Source organism: Coregonus clupeaformis, unplaced genomic scaffold (assembly GCF_020615455.1).
Source record: "Coregonus clupeaformis isolate EN_2021a unplaced genomic scaffold, ASM2061545v1 scaf0443, whole genome shotgun sequence".
In the NCBI taxonomy this organism is placed as follows: Eukaryota; Metazoa; Chordata; class Actinopteri; order Salmoniformes; family Salmonidae; genus Coregonus; species Coregonus clupeaformis.
The window spans coordinates 124398-143916 of record NW_025533898.1 but is presented as its reverse complement, the minus strand read 5'-3'; the positions used below and the strand labels follow the sequence as shown (position 1 = coordinate 143916).

The window sequence follows — 19519 nt, the reverse complement described above, 5'->3', positions numbered from 1 at the left end:
TGAGGGAGAGGTTGTTATCCTGGCACCAAACAACCAGGTCATGAAGCTCCCGACTAACAGTTCTTGTGCTGAAGTTGCTTCAAAAGGCAGTTTGGAACTCGGTAGTGAGTGTTGCAACCAAGGACAGACGTTTTTTACGCGTTATGTGCTTCAGCACTCTCCGGTCCCGTTCTGTGAGCTTGTGTGGCCTACCACTTCGCAGCTGAGCCGCTGTTGATCCTAGACGTTTCCACTTCACAATAACAGCTCTTGTCCGGGGCAGCTCTAGCAGGGCAGACATTTTACAAACTGACTTGTTGGAAAGGTGGCATCATGATGGTTGTCTAAGGTTGGTGAGGTTGTGATTTTGTCAACCTCTATGTGGATGTAGATAGTCCTGCATATGAAAAACAAGGACAACCACATTTTGTTAAAAGGAAAAAACACTAATTTTAGTGCAGGTCCCACAAATGTTTGTTGTGATGATGACGGAGTTGTCTAAAGCCTTCTCAGATTGCCACCATTTGATATTTTACTTGGCACCATTGAAAATCAAAACCAAAACCAAGTTTAATGATCAAACAGTGGGAAGTGCTTGCTGCCATCTGGTGGAACACAGCTGAATGAGAGGATACATTATTTGAGAGATCATGTTCAAAACAAATACACAATGAACAAATACGGTAGATACTAAAACTGATATTTTATTATGTATTTTAGGACATTTCAACCAAACATCATACATGATCATTTGATCAACAATGATACTCAAAAGCATATTTATTTTGTCACCTTAAATATGGCCAATTTATCAATCATATCTCTAACTCACACTGTTTTCTCATCCAATATATATTTTTGTAGACACTCTTATCCAGAGCAACTAGGGATCAGTGCCTTGCTCAAGGGCACATCAACATATTTTTAACCTAGTTGTCTTAGGGATTCAAACCAGCAAACTTTCAGTTACTGGCCCAATGCGCTTAACCACTAGACTACCTGCCACCCCATTCTTCGCTGTCTCCAATCTCACCCCTAAGTCAATAACAGGCCAGCTCAAGCGTGAACCTTTACATAGCGTACTGTATATAGCTCTGAGTTTGTCTTACTCAACTATCCTCACTCACACTGTTTATATTGGCCTTGTCCCAACCTGACCCAATAAGACATCACCATTACAATGCTTTTATTACGTCAGTTCCTTTCCACCCTTGGGAACAACTTGAAGCCTTTCAATTGAGTTATTCACCTCCCTGTTTATTGACTCCAGTATCCTTGTTATCATCTTTAATTAAAGTAATTTGTTTGGGGAATTCAGACTGTGACCTCAAATCATATATTTTATTGGAGATGTCTGACTGCTTCAGTGTTGTCAGCCGAGATCAAACTTGATAGATTATCTCAACTTTATAGATGCCAAAGTTGCTACATGTACAGGGTAGTGATCCACACCCATTAGACTAACCCTCTCTTGACAATGACCCAGGATTATGCTTCTTTAAAGGAATCACATAAAGAGTTTGCCACATATTTATTTGTCCGTGTTGATTTGTTAATGACATCATACTGAATCATACTATCATCCAATGTGTATTAGTAAATTGTTGGATGAAATTGTATGATATCAAATATATACTAAATGTTATGATGAAGATAACATTATAACACTACTGCACGTCTCAAACTCATTCCATGGAGGGCCGAGTGTCTGCGGGTTTTCGCTCCTCCCTTGTACTTGATTGATGAATTAAGGTCACTAATTAGTAGGCCTTAATTGAAAGGAAAAACCATAAACCCACAGACACTAGGCCCTCAATGGAATGAGTTTGATACCCCTAACCTACAGTCGTGGTCAAAAGTTTTGAGAATGATACAAATACTAATTTTCACAAAGTCTGCTGCCTCAGTTTTGATGATGTCAATTTGCATATTATCCAGAATGTCACGAAGAGTGATCAGATGTCCCTCTTTGCCATGAAAATGAACTTAATCCCCCCAAAACATTTCCACTGCATTTCAGCCCTGCCACAAAAGGTCCAGCTGCCATCATGTCAGTGATTTTCTCGTTAACACAGGTGAGAGTGTTGACGAGGACAAGGCTGGAGATCACTCTGTCATGCTGATTGAGTTAGAATAACAGACTGGAAGCTTTAAAAGGAGGGTGGTGCTTGAAATCATTGTTCTTCCTCTGTTAACCATGGTTACCTGCAAGGAAACACGTGCCGTCAACATTGCTTTGCACAAAAAGGGCTTCACAAGCAAGGATATTGCTGCTAGTAAGATTGCACCTAAATCAACCATTTATCGGATCATCAAGAACTTCAAGGAGAGAGGTGCAATTGTTGTGAAGAAGATGTCAGGGCGCCCAAGAAAGTCCAGCAAGCGCCAGGACCATCTCCTAAAGTTGATTCAGCTGCGGGATCGGGGCACCACCAGTGCAGAGCTTGCTCAGGAATGGTAGCAGGCAGGTGTGAGTGCATCTGCACGCACAGTGAGGTGAAGACTTTTGGAGGATGGCCTGGTGTCAAGAAGGGCAACAAAGAAGCCACTTCTCTCCAGGAAAAACATCAGGGATAGACTGATATTCTGCAAAAGGTACAGGGATTGGACTGCTGAGGACAGGGGTAAAGTTATTTTCAAAACACCTTGTCCGGAGAAGACAAGGTGAGCGCTACCATCAGTCCTGTGTCATGCCAACGGTAAAGCATCCTGAGACCATTCATGTGTGGGGTTGCTTCTCAGCCAAGGGAGTGGGCTCACTCACATTTTTGCCTAAGAACACAGCCATGAATAAAGAATGGTACTAACACATCCTCCGAGAGCAACTTCTCTCAACCATCCAAGAACAGTTTGGTGACGACCAATGCCTTTTCCAGCATGATGGAGCACCTTGCCATAAGGCAAAAGTGATAACTAAGTGGCTCGGGGAACAAAACATCGACATTTTGGGTCCATGGCCAGGAAACTCCCCAGACCTTAATCCCATTGAGAACTTGTGGTCGATCCTCAAGAGGCAGGTGGACAAACAAAAACCCACAATTTCGAACAAACTCCAAGCATTGATTATGCAAGAATGGGCTGCCATCAATCAGGATGTGGCCCAGAAGTTAATTGACAGCATGCCAGGGCAGATTGCAGAGGTCTTGAAAAAGAAGGATCAACACTGCAAATATTGACTCTTTGCATAAACTTAATGTAATTGTCAATAAAAGCCTTTGACACTTATGGGATGCTTGTAATTATACTTCAGTATACCATAGTAACATCTGACAAAAATATCTCATAAAACTGAAGCAGCGAACTTTGTGAAGACCAATACTTTTGACCATGACTGTACAGTATAACATAGACTGATATAAGATCATCTCTTTAAATGTTCCTTGATATTTGTTTATCATCCCCTTTTGAACAATGTTGTTTTCCAATGATAAGACAGTGGACTGAGAGGAGAAATGATTTGTGAGATCATGCTCAAAACAAATACACAATGATCAAATATGGTAGTGAAACATGTTTTATTATGTATTTTGGGACAATTCAACCAAACATCATACATGATCATTTGATCAACAATGATATTCAAAAGCATGTTTGTTTTGTCAACTTAAATATCAAATATGGTAAATGTATCAAAGATTGCACAGTGTTGTACATTCACCGAGCATACAGGCAACACCAAAGCGATGCCATCCAGAGGAGATTATAACATTTTAACATTTCTGGTATTCCTTTTAGCTGTAGGCGGAGCCAGGCTTTTAATGACGGGTGGGTTTGGGTGGGTTGAGGGCAAGGGATCTAGTTTTGCGGGACCTCCATGTCCACATCCTCTGTACGGGAGACCACCTTTCCATCGACCATCTCCTCGATCACCGTCCGCACTCTCTTTGTCACCACTGGCACTGTTTCAAAGAAGGCACAAATAACCATTAGTACACTTAGTGCTTAGCTAAAGAGGAAAGGAAAGAACCACCTTAAAATTCTAATCAACCAAATCCTTTGTGTTCTAGAGTGTTTCACAATTACTACTGCTGGGTTCAATCAATATGGAATTTGATATGATAGAAAATGGTCTCGCTCTACTTACGTTTTTGGACCTGAACAGTCTCAACCTTCTTGGTGATGACAGTTCTCCTGGTGGACAGAATATAGTTTGAGTGTTAAGTATCTTCCTATTTAACAACTCTACATTGAACTCTCTACTCTGTAACACAGTCTCTATTGCCCAGTTCCAAATCGACCCCTGGCCCCTTCCCTAGTGCACTTCTTGTAGATCTGCAACGATTAGATAGGCTACTGTAGGACATTAGCATAATGATGATTGCTCCATCTTGCCCTCTAGTAATATTCACACCATAGTTCTTGCATGTATCCAATCATTTTAAATCAAAAGTGCCTACAGCAGGTGTTTATGTGCCAAAGGGGTAGGGGCTACTGAAGGGGCAACGGGCTAGGGGTTGATTTGTCATTGGGTATGTAACTGCACATTTAGCATTTACATTGGGTATGTGAAGCCCATGTAAATCCCATTGGGTATGTAAATTAGGGATCTACACTCTTCTCTCCTCTCCTTACCCGACATCCTCTCCATCCAGCAGCCTCCTGTACTCAGCGATCTCCATCTCCAGCCGGGTCTTGATGTCCAGGAGCATGCGGTACTCGCTGGCCTGCCTCTCGATGTCCGTCTTCATGCGACCCAGCTCCTCCTCCAGGCTGTTGACCATGCCCTGGAGCTGGTTCAGCTGCATGCTGTAACGGGACTCGGTCTCATTCAGCTGGCCCTCCATGGCTGCTTTCTATTGGGAGAGCGGGAGGAAGAGGAATGGTTAAAGGCTTCAGGTGATTCAACAAGTGATGTTGATATAGGCCAAATGACATCAGAGCATGATTGAGGTGAAGTTCCTGGTGAGCACATGTTTTTAGAATTCAGTTTTGAGGAGAACAGCTATAGTATAACAAAAACGGTTCTCCTCAACTTCACTTCATCTCTCCATCAATCGAAGAGCTTGTCAAAAATGAAATGTGTTATTATTATGGCTTGTGATAATTACAGAGCTCTGAGTTGACTGATTGCTTCTCTCTCTCTGTAACTAATCCATCATCTTCAGTTGCTAAAAGGTCAACTTGAGGACTCATATGTAACCCGTAGGGTAGGAATGTATTTATGAGGTCTAAATGATCATGGTTTTACAGTGATGTGTCAGTTGTACTGTACTGTTTAACTGGAGGTGTACTCTTGTAAATGACATGTATTTCCGAATTCCGAGTGATCTACAGTAATTACACCCTGGTCTAGCTCTAACTCAAACTCATACGTCTAGCAACAACTAGGAGGCAGAGAGGGGTGTGTCATTAATGGGGTTGAGGGGGCATTGGTTTCCTCACCAGGCTGAGCTGGGACTGCAGCTCGATCTGCAGTGCCTGCATGGTCCTCTTGAGCTCGTTTATCTCGCTGCGGGACGTCTGGAGGGTCTCTGTGCTGCTGGCCACCACCTTGTTCAGCTCATCAAACTGGGACGGACAGAAGGAACAAGGTAAGAGTTGTGTAACTCCACTAGTACTGGTAATAAGCACAAAAGTCATTCTCTATGGTCTGATATCTCTATATTGGCATGATCGAACAAGGATAAGATAGCTTCAAGTATGTGATCACAGTAATTAGTTGTTTATAAGCACTTTAAATACTGTTCTCATAGGACATAGGTTTTCCCTGTAAGATATACTAAACTATTTCCATATGATCTAAAACAGAACAGATGGATCAAGAGGTTCTCCATAGACAAGGTTGGGCTCTTGTTCTCCTCACCTTGTCCTTGTACCAGGACTCCATGTCGCGGCGGTTCTTCTCGGTGATGCCCTCGTACTGAGTTCGGATCTCCTCCATCATCCTGGCCATGTCCTGCTGGGGCGCTGCGTCCACCTCTACGTTCACTGAGCTGGTGCTCAAGTGGGCCCGCAAGGCAGCGATCTCCTATAAGGGGCACAGAGTGATGACAGACGTCAACTAGGGTCAACACCAGGTGAGAGGCCAATGGAGGTTGTCACCGGATAGGCTGTCACTGGGTAAGATAAGATAGAACTTTACTGTCCCAGACAGGGAAATAGTCTAGCACGATTACACAGGGGTGAGGGGACAAATTGGGCCACAGCCAGGTGAGGTGCACGGGTGTCTCAGGTTCAACCACATGAGAAATCAATGAGGTACTTGGGTGTCACAAACTGTCACCATCTTTCATAACCTAGTTACATTGTTCATGGTGTATTGCCATCAGCTTGTCTGACATCCTGTACAACCATCCTAAAGTAAGTAGATGATTACTGTGAAACTACTCAAGGTAATTTCCAACAGGAAATAGGACTTGCCACCATGTGATCTCAAGTGTGGTTTTAACGGTTTTGCCATACTGTCGTAGGGCTTGTGACACATTTGCTGACAGCTTTAAAGCTACACAAACAGAGACAGCGCAGAGACTCCAAACAAGGTCTGTTTGATCTGTTGTTTGCATTATCATTGATACAGCCAAAGACAATACTGCTTGGCATGCGATGAGAATGAATTATGTCTCTGACAACTCCATTAGACTCTCACAACCACATTGTTTTCATCTAGGTAAAATATATAAGAATTTGGAACTGTGGGGAGGTCTTGCTATTGGCAGGGCTATGCCATGACTCTTGGGGATATGGTATGATAAAAGAGGGCTTCCAAGGCCCTTGGGGGCCATTTTGTGAATTTGGGCAGGTCCCACTACAGTGCCCTGAGGAACACCCACCTCTGCATGGTTCTTCTTGAGGTAGACCAGCTCCTCCTTCAGCCCCTCAATCTGCATTTCCAGGTCTGAACGGGACATGGTCAACTCGTCCAGAGCCTTCCTCAGTCCAGCGATGTCTGCCTCCACCGACTGACGCATAATCAGTTCATTCTCAAACCTTTCCAGAGGGAAAAGGACAAACAGGGCATGTGAATTTCCCAGCATTATTGACAGTTACCACCAACAGTAAACATACCAAATGGCACAAAACCAGTCAGACCAGTTTTATGTATAGTTGACCGCTGATGATGTTTCTAAGGTGTACAGTAATGTGAAATTTAACATCACGTCATGGGCTTGTTGACCTTCAGTACGGTTATACTAGGTGTGGCTTCATACTCTAATAATGGTTTAAAAGTTGCATGACTAAAGTTGACATATGACGTGTAGTTCCAATTCCAATCCTGACTGAAAGTATTATTCTAAGGTGAATTCAACTGTTGTTTGCTGCTTCCATCTTACAGACCCTTTGTACTCACTTGACTTTGAAGTCTTCTGCTGCCAGTTTGGCATTGTCTATCTGCAGGATGATACTGGCGTTGCTCAGAGTGGCAGCACTGATCTGAGAACAGGACAAAAAACAGGTTGGTACATGGTACATAAAAGGGGAAAAAAATTACACACTGTCAGGCTTATCACAATTATTACATAATTTGCTTTTCATTATCATAAACAATGAAGGTGCATTCTCCCAAGCCATAACCATGAATAGCTGTAATGAGAGACTATTAAAGTGTGATAAGGTGAAGCCTACCAGAGCTACAGTGGTCTGTTAGTAAGTAATTGATTAGCCTCCTGCCCACACAGATATACTGTAGCCAATCTATGGCAAAGGCCACACAGTTATGTATGGGAAATGACAATAATAAGCATGACTTGAATCCCATCAGATGCAATAATACAAAATGCTATTGAACAGAAGGTATGATTCATTTTAGCGTCATCATCATGGCTCTCCCCTTTGAAATAAGTAATGTAGGCGGCATGAGTGTGAATGTAAATGTTGACAGGGAGATAAGTTGAATGGAAGTGACAGTTTCACTTGCCAAGCCCTTTTTTTTTTGGTAATTTCTTTCTTTCAATAGAGACAAACAAACTAAACTACCCATGTAAGCAACACTCATGCCATTTAAATCCTATAATCCATTACTACTGTAAACTGATTCCTCTATTAAAGTCAAGGGTTTACAAATGTACATCCCGAGGGCACACTTGTATTGTAACCTGACAGCTTCATAGACGCAGCCAGTCAATGAACTTCGGGGTATGACTTGTGTCTTGTATACCATAATTGAATTTTATGAGAATAGATGTTGTTTCCTGCCAGAGTAGAAATGTTTAGACATTTTCCTTTTGTAAATGATATAGCCAAAAAAAAAAATAATCTCATTCAATAAAACTTGATCTAAACTCAATAGTCAACAGGAGTGAGGTTGATGAAAGAAAATGTCATCATATCAATCTCGCTCAATATAGCAATTTACTGTATTTACGATGGCCCAAAAATGCTCACCTTTCTGCGCAGGTCGGCAAGAGTAGCATCGTATTTGCTGTAATCACTGATGACCGGTGTCTTCTTCTCGTACCACTCGCGGATTTGACGCTCGAGCTGGGCATTCGCCGTCTCCAAGGAGCGCACCTTCTCCAGGTAGGTGGCCAAACGGTCGTTGAGGTTCTGCATGGTAGCCTTCTCGCTGACCGACACTGCATGACTACCATAGCTGCCATTGTCACCTCCAAGCGCACTGGACAGGTCAAAACCGCTCCTGGTGCCCGAAGCATAAGATACGCGGACACTCTGTCCCCCTGCCCCTCCATAGACGCTTGGTGCCCGTGATGCGATGCGACTCTGGTACCCTCCTCCGAGAGACATGGAGGATGAGCCTCGGCTGCCTCCATAACTGCGAAGTGATAAAGCACTCATGGCGACGTTGTGATGATTGGTATGTAGAGCTGACAAAACCCGGAGTGGTACTTCGAAGAGTTGGTGAACCAGTCCAAGCCTGGCAGCGGAATATATACCCCCTTGGAGGTGGGAGCTGCTGGAGGGCGTATTGAGATAATTATTTACGTGAATAGATATTCATCAGGCATCCAACAGGTGTGTCCTTAGTCAGCTCATTAAATACGGGCACTAAGGTGTGTTGCGCGTGAGAGTTAGCTGACATTCTGCCTCCAGAATATGTACCGCTCTCATTTAAAGTATGACAACTCTCATGTCATGTTAAACCACAGGTAAGCAAGTTATGAATATGATAAAATAGTAGCTTACGTTTTAAGAGATGAGGAACAACTGAATCCCGCAACAAAAAGTATACTTTCCCCTCTAGTCACCGAAAAATGTAGGATACAGTAAAATACACTATCTCTCCTAAACTTAGTAGAACAGTAGGCTAGCTCACATGACATGCTCATGTTGGTAGGCTATGTTTTGGAGAGACCATAAATACATTATTTTTAAAATACTAATTATACATTTCACCAATATTCTGTTTATTTTTCAAATATTATTTGGCAAATAAATTAGGTTCAAGGGTAATAGTAACAGGTATTGAAGTCTCCCAAATATGGAGGCTAATCCAAATCAGAAGTCATTAGGTCTAATACAGATAGGTTCCATTATTTCCTCATAGTTAGTGAAACTACAAAATAAAAAAAATAAAAAAATATTTTTCCATTTAGAACATGTTGTAAATGCATGTAGATGCTCCTTGGCTCTTTACAGTATTGATCATCATACCATAAAAGTAGTCGGTGACATGATAAAGAGGAATTTATGACATGGTTACCCTGATATTTACTTGATGGTTTACTATGTTAAAGATTCAACGATGAAGTTACAAATTGTTATAGAGATGTCACTTGAATCAAGAGGGCATTCAGGGAGAGAGAGGGAGAGAGAGAGAGAGAGAGTGAGAGAGTGAGAGAGTGAGAGTGAAAGTGTGTGTGAGAGAGTGAGAGTGAGAGTGAAAGTGTGTGTGTGAGAGAGAGAGAGAGAGAGAGAGAGAGAGAGAGAGAGAGAGAGAGAGAGAGAGAGAGAGAGAACAATTACCTTTAACAGGTACTCTAAACTTCACATCAAAGCTATAGTTGGTTGCCCATTATTGCACAAAACACACACACACACACAGTACACGTATGTGTGGAATGACCCAAACAATACACAGAAACACATTAATATACACTGAGTATACTAAACACTATGAACACATTCCTAATATTGAGTTAATTTAGCACATATATCATGCAGAAAGATTGATAGGCCATTTATTAAAAAGATTGATATGCCATTGATATTAACTGATTGCACAGAAAACTGGTTTCATGTTTGGCTACTGCCATAGGCCAGTGTTGGTATATGGACCACTAGACGTCTTCTCCTGTCAAACTCAAGTCTCAATTTTTTTGTCATCAGGTGCAAAGTGTGAATCACAACATAGGTGTTTCCCAGATGTTGAGTGTGAACACAACCTTTCCAGCACAGGTGGGGTCTTTGCCATCCCTCTCTGGAGTTGTTTTCACAGACATGTTCTCGAGTATGAGTAAGACATTTGCAATGATATGATTAGCTTGCAAAATAGAAAGCAAGCACAAACTGGTAAATGTTCTCATTACTTGCCCTTAACGGTTACTGATGCTGATGTACTTTTCACCTCTGAATTGAATCTATCAGTCTTTTGGGAAATCAAACTCTATTATATGTTCAATAGCATGTTGTATGATTGTATCTGACGGAATGCTGCAAGTCATGCTTAGTTATAATTTCCATTATCCATTCCTATATAGCCTTTGCCATACTGTGGTTATGGTTCATCTGTGTGGGTAGGCTAATGAATCACTTACTAACACACCTTCACAGTTCTATGTACTGTATGTACGCATTATTATGCCTTCATAGCTGTTTTAGGGAAATGAAACATTCAAACGCAATACACTCCATCCCTTATCTTTCAATCCCTGTTCTGATATCTATTATATCGTCATAACCTCAGAATAACACAATTGTTTACACTTTGAGAAAGTGTTCTTGTGTCTGTGACTATTCTTGACTCATAACAAACAGCTTTCTCTGTAGTAGTTCACTGTTGGCAATCCTCAATGCAGAAATCTTCTACTTAGGAGAATCAAGTAGATAATAGCCTCAAATTAGTACTTATGGGCTTCAATGAGAGATCACAAAAAACATAATGAAAGAACATGAGCTTTTCCGAAAGAGCCACCTGGTCCTTTCAGAACAATATGTACTTTCTAATGAAAACCGCTGTATGATGTTCCATTCAAAAAACATGAATAGCTTTTCAGATGAACAAGGCTGGAGAGGAGCACGCTTCCCATCCTCACCCTCATAATCACAGCTTTGCCCCATTAAAAAATACTTCTCTATTTTAGACCTGTAATTCCCCCTTTGGTTTTGATGCTTACAGGATATGCCATGTTGCTGAAAATTACCCATGCATAGCTTAGAGCAGGGGTGTTCATCTCTTACCCTAGAAGGGCCAAAGCCTGCTGGTTTTCTGTTCTACCTGATAATGAATTGCACACACCTGGTGTCCCAGGTTTAAATCAGTCCTAGATTAGAGGGGAACGCTGAAAAAATGCAGTGGAACTGGTTTTGAAAGCGAGTTGAGTTTGAAGGGCTTAGAGTTTCTTTACTGTAATTGCTCTCCCTCCCTGTCTCTCTCTCTCTCTCATGTGATCATTTTAAAGGTCAGAGTGGGTTGATGTTAGCTGGTTTGTCAACATGCTTTAATTTAATTTCGATGGCCTTCACACAGGTGTGATGGAGGTCCATGTCACGTCCCTACACTTTCTGCCTGTTCATGAGTGACACAGCGTACTGACAGATGCCTATTGAATTACTACCCAATAGGCACACACTGGTTTAATCAACATCAATGAAATGATGTTGAACCAACGTCGAATAGATGTTGAATTGATGTCTGTGCTCAGTGAGTAAGTACTTAGCAGTTATTTTCAAGCCCACACGGCTTCCTCATCTGTACATCAGTTCATTACCTGATGGAGAAATTGAATGCAATGTTGTGTCCTCTAGGTGAAAACAGTAACAGACAGACAGAATTCATGCACACTTTGTGCCACACAGACTATTTACTCATTGCAACACTCATCACAACACACATTTAAAGTGTTCCCATGATCTTATTTGTTTTCTCAACATACAGTAATTTATCATTAACACGGTCTTAATTAAGACTGTCTTAATTAACCACATGAAATGGAATAATCTAAAATGATTGACAGATTACTTTTGGCCAATTGGGTTGGAGTAGGAGTTCCCCTGCTATAGGGTGTCCACTGACATTAACTCTGTGACTTGAGCTGAACTGAACTGTGGATTTGAGCCATTGTGAACGCATTAGGCTTCAAAGGATGTGGACAGACAGTGTGCACCTTCAGGGTGCCTTGTCAGATCTAAGCAGACAGCCCTAGTGACAAACAGAGCAGACATTTTAGGCTGCGTTTAGACAGGCAGCCCAATTATTTTTGTTCACTAATTGGTCTGTTGACCAGTCAGATCAGCTCTGAAAAATATGTGATGTGAAAAGACCTGATGTGATTGGTCAAAAGACCAATTAGTGGAAAATATATCAGATTTGGGTTGCCTGTCTAAACACTGCTGTTCTTTCCCCCTAGATATCAAGTTGTTTACTTGCTCTGTGTGCTGCATTTCAAATTTATTTTTATTTTTTATTTATTTTTGAATAGGCCTTTTAGTCAATTTATACCAGTATGTACACTACAGTATCAAGCTTATTGAGGAACCAATCATACAGCTCTAATATAACTGTCTGACACTCCTTTTTGTAGCAAAGTTGCTCTCTCCAGTGTTGTGGTTGTGTAAGCCATGCTTGTCTGACCACAATCCTTGTAATGCTTTTGGGCCAGCCTGCACATATTGTTCTTTTAAGCCCTCAAAGCTATAATCCGTAGTTGAAACAATAACAAAGCCCAAACCCTGCCTCTGTTTTTGTAAAAGCTGAGGAATGGGACTGGAGAAATGTAACCACTCTCAAATTCATAGACAGATCTATGGATGCAACGACTGACCATCCATGATATCAACATTATAGTTTAAACCATGTTTTGAGGCTATATAGTGTTAGTTTACATTTACTTTGTTTACAAACATTGGGGTAAAAATAGCTTCTATTTTGTGTTCTGATGGGGTATGACAGTTGAACTAAGCTCATGTGGCATTTATAAGTCATATTCTTCAAGAATCAATGGGTATGCATAATACATTTTTATGACAAAAAAGGAAGTAGCAACTAAGTATTTTAGCTTTAACCAAGTTGAATTGATCAGTTATAACTTAGGAAGGAACGGTTAATCCTAAATCAGTTGTGATGGTCAGAGGCTAAACCAGATAATGCCAGTGCACACAGACTCCACACCTCTTGCTCTTCTGGCGACCCCTCCTGCTGTCTATGGAGCCTTTGCCTTGACTTGTTTGGACGTGTATAAAGTATGTCCCCATCCTTGTTCAACAGAAAGGAGATGGCAGGAAAGTGTGCCACTCCTAGATGTAATTGTTTTTCAGAAAAACAAGGACTCCTAAGCCCGGAGGTGTTTTCACAAAACCATGTCGAAGCAGATTATGATGTGGCCTAATCGTTTTTTAATTGTCCCTCTCTCCTCAGCTTTAACACTAGAAGTGCACAGAACGTCATGTAACGCAAAACTCATTTACATTTTTAATTACTCTGCCATTTTTAAAGTCATGTCCCCCCATTCTTGGTTTTCCTAAATAAGTATATATGCAGTGCATTCGGAAAGTATTCAGACCCCTTCCCTTATTCCACATTTTGTTATGTTACAGCCTTATTCTAAAATATATATATTTTTTAATGTCCCTCAACAATCTACACACAATACCCCTTAATGACAGAGCGAAAACAGGTTTTCAGATTTTTTTGCAAATGTATAAACAAAACAAAACAGAAATACCTTATTTACATAAGTATTCAGACCCTTTGCCATGAGATTAGAAATTGAGCTCAGGTGCATCCTGTTTCCATTGATCATCCTTGAGATGTTTCTACAACTTGATTGGAGTCTACCTGTGGTAAATTCAATTGATTGGACATCATTTTGAAAGGCACAAACCTGTCTATATAAGGTCCCACAGTTAACAGTGCATGTCAGAGCAAAAACCAAGCCATGAGGTTGAAGGAATTGTCCGTAGAGCTCAGAGACAGGATTGTGTATAGGCACAGATCCGGGGAAGGCTACAAAAACATTTCTGTAGCATTGAAGGTCCCCAAGAACACAGTGGCCTCCATCATTCTTAAATGGAAGAAGTTTGGAACCACCAAGACTCTTCCTAGAGCTGGTTGCCCGGCCAAACTGAGCAATTGGGGGAGAAGGGCCTTGGTCAGGGAGGTGACCAAGAACCCAATGGTCACTCTGACAGAGTTCCAGAGTTCCTCTGTGGAGATGGGAGAACCTTCCAGAAGGACAACCATATCTGCAGCACTCCACCAATCAGGCCTTTACGGTAGAGTGGCCAGACGGAAGCCACTCCTCAGTAAAAGACACATGACAGCATGCTTGGAGTTTGCCAAAAGGCACCTAAAGGACTCTCAGAACATGAGAAACAAGATTATCTGGACTGATTAAACCAAGATTAAACTCTTTGGCCTGAATGCCAAGCATCATGTCTGAAGGAAACCTGGCACCATCCCTACGGTGAAGCTTGGTGGTGGCAGCATCATGCTATGGGGATGTTTTTCAGCGGCAGGGACTGGGAGACTAGTCAGAAACGAGGAAAAGATGAACGGAGCAAAGTACAGAGAGGTCCTTGATGAAAACCTGTTCCGGAGCGCTCAGGACCTCAGACTGGGTCAAAGGTTCACCTTCCAACAGTACAACGACCCTAAGCACACAGCCAAGACAACACAGGAGTGGCTTCGGGACAAGTCTCTGAATGTCCTTGAGTGGACCAGCCAGAGCATGGACTTGAACCCGATCGAACATCTCTGGAGAGACCTGAAAATAGCTGTGAAGCTACGCTCCCCATCCAACCTGACAGAGCTTGAGAGGATCTGCACATAAGAATGTGAGGGACTCCACAAATACAGGTGTGTCAAGCTTGTAGCGTCATACCCAAGAAGACTCGAGGCTGTAATCGCTGCCAAAGGTGCTTCAACAAAGTACTGAGTAAAGGGTCTGAATACTTATGTAAATGTAATATTTACGTTTTTTATTTTTTATAAATTTGTAAAACATTCTAAAAACCTGTTTTTGCTTTGTCATTATGGGGTATTGTGTGTAGATTGATGAGGGGGAAAAAACAATTTAATACATTTTAGAATAAGGCTGTAACATAACAAAATGTGGAAAAAGTCAAGGGGTGTCACGATCGTTGAGAGACGGGTCGGACCAAGGTGCAGCGTGAAAAGCGTACATGTTTATTAACTCAATAAACATAAAACAAAACAAGAAACAACGTAACGTGAAGTCCTCAGGCTATACACATACAAGTCTAAACGGAACAAGATCCCACAACTAAGGTAGGCAACATGGCTACCTAAGTATGATCCCCAATCAGAGACAACGAGCGACAGCTGCCTCTGTTTGGGAATCACACCCGGCCAAACATAGATAGATCAACCTAGATCTACAACATAGAAATACACTAACATAGATCTCAACAGAAAACTCACACCCTGACCCAAACAACAAGAGTTCTCTCGATCAGGGCGTGACAGAACCCCCCCAAAGGTGCGTACTCCGGCCGCACCAACCTGACTCATTAGGGGAGGGTCCGGGTGGGCATTCAGCCTCTGAGGCGAATCCGGCTCCGGGCGTGACGACCTCTCCCTCTCTGCCTCCCCGTTGCGCCCCTGGTCTGGTCTGGACCTCGGCGCGATGCTTCCCCTCTCCTTCCTCCCACGGTGCACCAAGCCCTGTCTGGACCCTGGTGTGGGAGACCCCGAACCTGGAGAGGGGCTGACGTCTGGGCCTGGATCGGCAATCCTCCCACGATGCACCAAGCCCTGTCTGGACCCTGGTGTGGGAGGCCCCGACCCTGGAGAGGGGCTGACTTCTGGGTCTGGAGTGGAGCCGCTGACCGGAGCTGAACTGGACCCCGGTGGAGCGGACTACTTTGGCTCCGGAGTGGAGCCGCTGACCGGACCTGGACTGGGCACCGGTGGAGCGGACTACTTTGGCTCCGGAGTGGAGCCGCTGACCGGAGCTGAACTGGACCCCGGTGGAGCGGACTGCTCTGACTCCGGAGTGGAGCCGCTGACCGGAGCTGGACTGGGAACCGGTGGAGCGGACTGCTCTGGTTCCGGAGTGGATCCGCTGACCGGAGCTGGATTTGGCACCGGTGGATCGGACTGCTCTGGCTCCGGAGTGGAGTTGCTGACCGGAGCTGGACTAGGCACCGGTGGAGCGGACTGCTTTGACTCCGGAGTGGAGCAGCTGACCGGTGCTGGACCAGGCACCGGTGGAACGGGCACGGGCCATGCCGGACTGGGAACACGCACCACTGGCTTGGTGCGAGGAGCAGGCATGGGCCAGACCGGGCTGGCGACACGCACCACTGGTTTGGTGCGGGGAGCAGGAACGGGCTGTACTGGACTGGATACATGCACCACTGGTTTGGTGCGGGGAGCAGGTACAAGGCGTACCGGGCTGGCGACACGCACCACTGGTTTGGTGCGGGGAGCAGGAACGGGCTGTACCGGACTGGATATGCGCACCACAGTCCGCACCACATTCTCCTGTAGAATTCTCTGATACAGAGCAGAATTCATGGTTCCTTCTATTAAGGCAAGTCTTCCAGGTCCTGAGGCTGCAAAGCATCCCCAAACCATCACACTACCACCACCATGCTTGACCGTTGGTATACGTTTCTTACTGTGGAATGCAGTGTTTGGTTTTCACCAGGCATAATGGGACCCATGTCGTCCAAAAAGTTATACTTTGGACTCATCTGTCCATAGAACATTTGTCCAAGAGTCTTGATGATCATCCAGGTGCTTCCAGGTGCTTTTTGGCAAACTTCAGTCAACTTTTTGAACGAGATGGGTCCCTATATGTCTGGCAAAAACCAAACACTGCATTTCTACCAGCATGTCACATGTGCAACCAGAGGGGGAAAAAACTCTAGACCACCTTTACTCCACACACAGAGAGGCGTACAAAGCTCTCCCTTGCCCTGCATTTGGCAAATCTGACCATAATTCTATCCTCCTGATTCCTGCTTACTAGCAAAAACTAAAGCCGGAAGTACCAGTGACTCGCTCAATATGGAAGTGATCAGATGACGCAGAGACTGAAATATGTTCCAGGATTCATCCGATGGCATTGAGGAGTATACCACCTCAGTCACCGGCTTCATCAATAAGTGCATCGATGACGTCATCCCCACAGTGACCGTACGTACATATCCCAACCAGAAGCCATTGATTACAGGCAACATCCGCAACGAGCTAAAGGCTAGCGCTGCCGCTTTCAAGGAGTGGGACACTAATCCGGATGCTTATAAGAAATCACGCTATGCCCTCAGACGAACCATCAAAAAGGCATAGCGCCAATACAGGACTACGATTTAATCCTACTACACCGGCTCTAATACTCGTCAGATGTGGCAGGGCTTGCAAACTATGTGGCAGGACTACAAAGGGAAACCCAGCTGCGAGCTGCCCAGTGATGTGAGCCTACCAGATGGGCTAAATGCCTTTTATGCTCTCTTCGAGGCAAGCAACACTGAAGCATGCATGAGAGCACAAGCTGTTCCAGACGACTGTGTGATCACGCTGTCCTTAGCATCTATGTCATCTGATCACTTCCGTATTGAGCGAGTGCTTTGAGTAAGACCTTTAAACAGGTCAACATTCACAAGTCAGTTATGCATGCAAGAGTGGCCAGAATTCCTCCTACTGGAATACCAAGCCAGTTTTTTACTGATGTTTTATCACTTTATCATATTCTATCCTTAATGAAATAGCGATACAGTGAGTGCATTCATTCATTTTATAAACCTTTATCGGACCACTTTTTAATTTTTTATTCTTGATATTAAAAGTTCTTAGAACCCAAGGAACTTTGGAACACTATGTGAATAACTTTATCATGCCTCAGTTGTGCTACATTTTGTGCTAAGATCAACAGTCTCGGTCATAAAACCCATATTGGTTTTACAGTCCACATTTATTGTCCTAGATTTGAATCATACATTTACAAGAAAAGGAAGTAACAGAAGAAGACATATATGAAATAAAGAAGACATACAGTACCAGTCAAAAGTTTGGACACACCTACTCATTCAAGGGTTTTTCTTTATTTTTACTATTTTCTACATTGACACCCTTGCAAAGTAGACACCCGCACCAAGCCAGTGGTGTGTGTCCCCAGTCCGGCCCGTTCCTGTTCCTCGCACCAGACAAGTGGTGCGTGTTCCCAGTCTGGCCCGGCCTGTTCCTGTTCTCGCACCAGGCCAGTAGTGCGTGTTCCCAGTCCGGTACGGCCCGTGCCTGCTCCCCGCACCAAGCTAGTGGTGTGTGTCCCCAGTCCGGCCCGGCCCGTTCCTGCTCCTCGCACCAGACCAGTGGTGCGTTTTCCCAGTCCAGCCCGTTCCTGTTCCTCGCACCAAGCCAGTGGTGCGTGTTCCCAGTCCGGTACGGCCCATGCCTGCTCCCCGCACCAAGCCAGTGGTGCGTGTTGCCAGTCCGGCCCGGCCCGTTCCTGCTCCTCGCACCAAGCCAGTGGTGCGTGTTCCTAGTCCGGCCCGGCCTGTGCCCGCTCCTCGCACCAGACCAGTGGTGCGTGTGTCCAGTCCGGCTCCGGTTCAGCGGCTCCAGTCCAGAGCCAGAGCAGTCCGGTGCCCAGTCCAGCTCCGGTCAGCGGCTCCAGTCCAGACCCAGACGTCAGCCCCTCACCAGGTTCGGGGTCTCCCACACCAGGGTCCAGACAGGGCTTGGTACATCGTGGGAGGAAGGAGAGGGGAAGCAGCGCGCCGAGGTCCAGACCAGACCAGGGGCGTAACGGGGAGGCTGAGAGAATGTGGTCGTCACGCCCGGAGCCGGATCCGCCTCCGAGGCGGAATGCCCACCCGGACCCTTCCCTGTCATGTCAGGTTGGTGCAGTCGTAGTCTGCACCTTTGGGGGGGGGGTAATTGTCACGCTCGTTGAAGGACGGGTCAGACCAAGCCGCAGCGTGAAATGCGTACATGTTTATTTCACCGATAAACACACTTGTACTCTTGTATGTTGAGTCAGGGTGTGGATATCTATGTTAGTATTTCTATGTTTGCATTCTATGTTGTGTGTTTCTATGTTTGGCCGGGTGTGATTCCCAATCAGAGGCAGCTGTCGCTCGTTGTCTCTGATTGGGGATCATACTTAAGTAGCCTGTTGGCACTCATTAGTTGTGGGATCTTGTTCCGTGAGTAGGCTTGTTTTGTGTTTAGCCTTAGGACTTCACGTTTCATTGGTTTGTTGTTTTGTTAGTGTGTTTATCGGTGAAATAAACATGTACGCATTTCACGCTGCGGCTTGGTCTGACCCGTCCTTCAACGAGCGTGACAATTATTGCACACAGAGTGAGTCCATGGAACTTTTTATGTGACTTATTAAGCACATTTTTACTCCTGAACTTATTTAGGCTTGTCATAACAAAGGGGTTGTATACTTATTGACTCAATTATTTCAAAAAACATAATTCCACTTTGACATTATGGGGTATTGTCTGTAGGCCA

At 44.1% G+C, this 19519-nt stretch overlaps 1 protein-coding gene across 1 annotated transcript; it reads right to left on the bottom strand.

Moving 5' to 3' along the window:
- Positions 1-3477: 3477 nt before the first annotated feature.
- LOC121533982 (keratin, type I cytoskeletal 13) lies at positions 3478-8789 on the bottom strand. The gene is made up of 8 exons (XM_041840386.2): positions 8302-8789; positions 7268-7350; positions 6750-6906; positions 5783-5947; positions 5362-5487; positions 4552-4772; positions 4064-4110; positions 3478-3878 (listed from the first exon to the last, which is right to left on the bottom strand). The coding sequence occupies exons 1-8, from the start codon at positions 8710-8712 to the stop codon at positions 3775-3777; spliced, it is 1314 nt and encodes a 437-aa protein (XP_041696320.1). The 5' UTR covers positions 8713-8789; the 3' UTR covers positions 3478-3774.
- Between the last annotated feature and the right edge of the window lie 10730 nt (positions 8790-19519).

Coding starts and splice junctions, on each gene's coding strand:
- LOC121533982 (XM_041840386.2), bottom strand. CDS start 8,712: ATGAGTGCTTTATCACTTCGCAGTTATGGAGGCAGCCGAGGCTCATCC. Junction 7,351..8,301: donor TTGCCGACCTGCGCAGAAAG/GTGAGCATTTTT, acceptor TCCTGTTCTCAG/ATCAGTGCTGCCACTCTGAG. Junction 3,879..4,063: donor GACTGTTCAGGTCCAAAAAC/GTAAGTAGAGCG, acceptor TCTTTGAAACAG/TGCCAGTGGTGACAAAGAGA.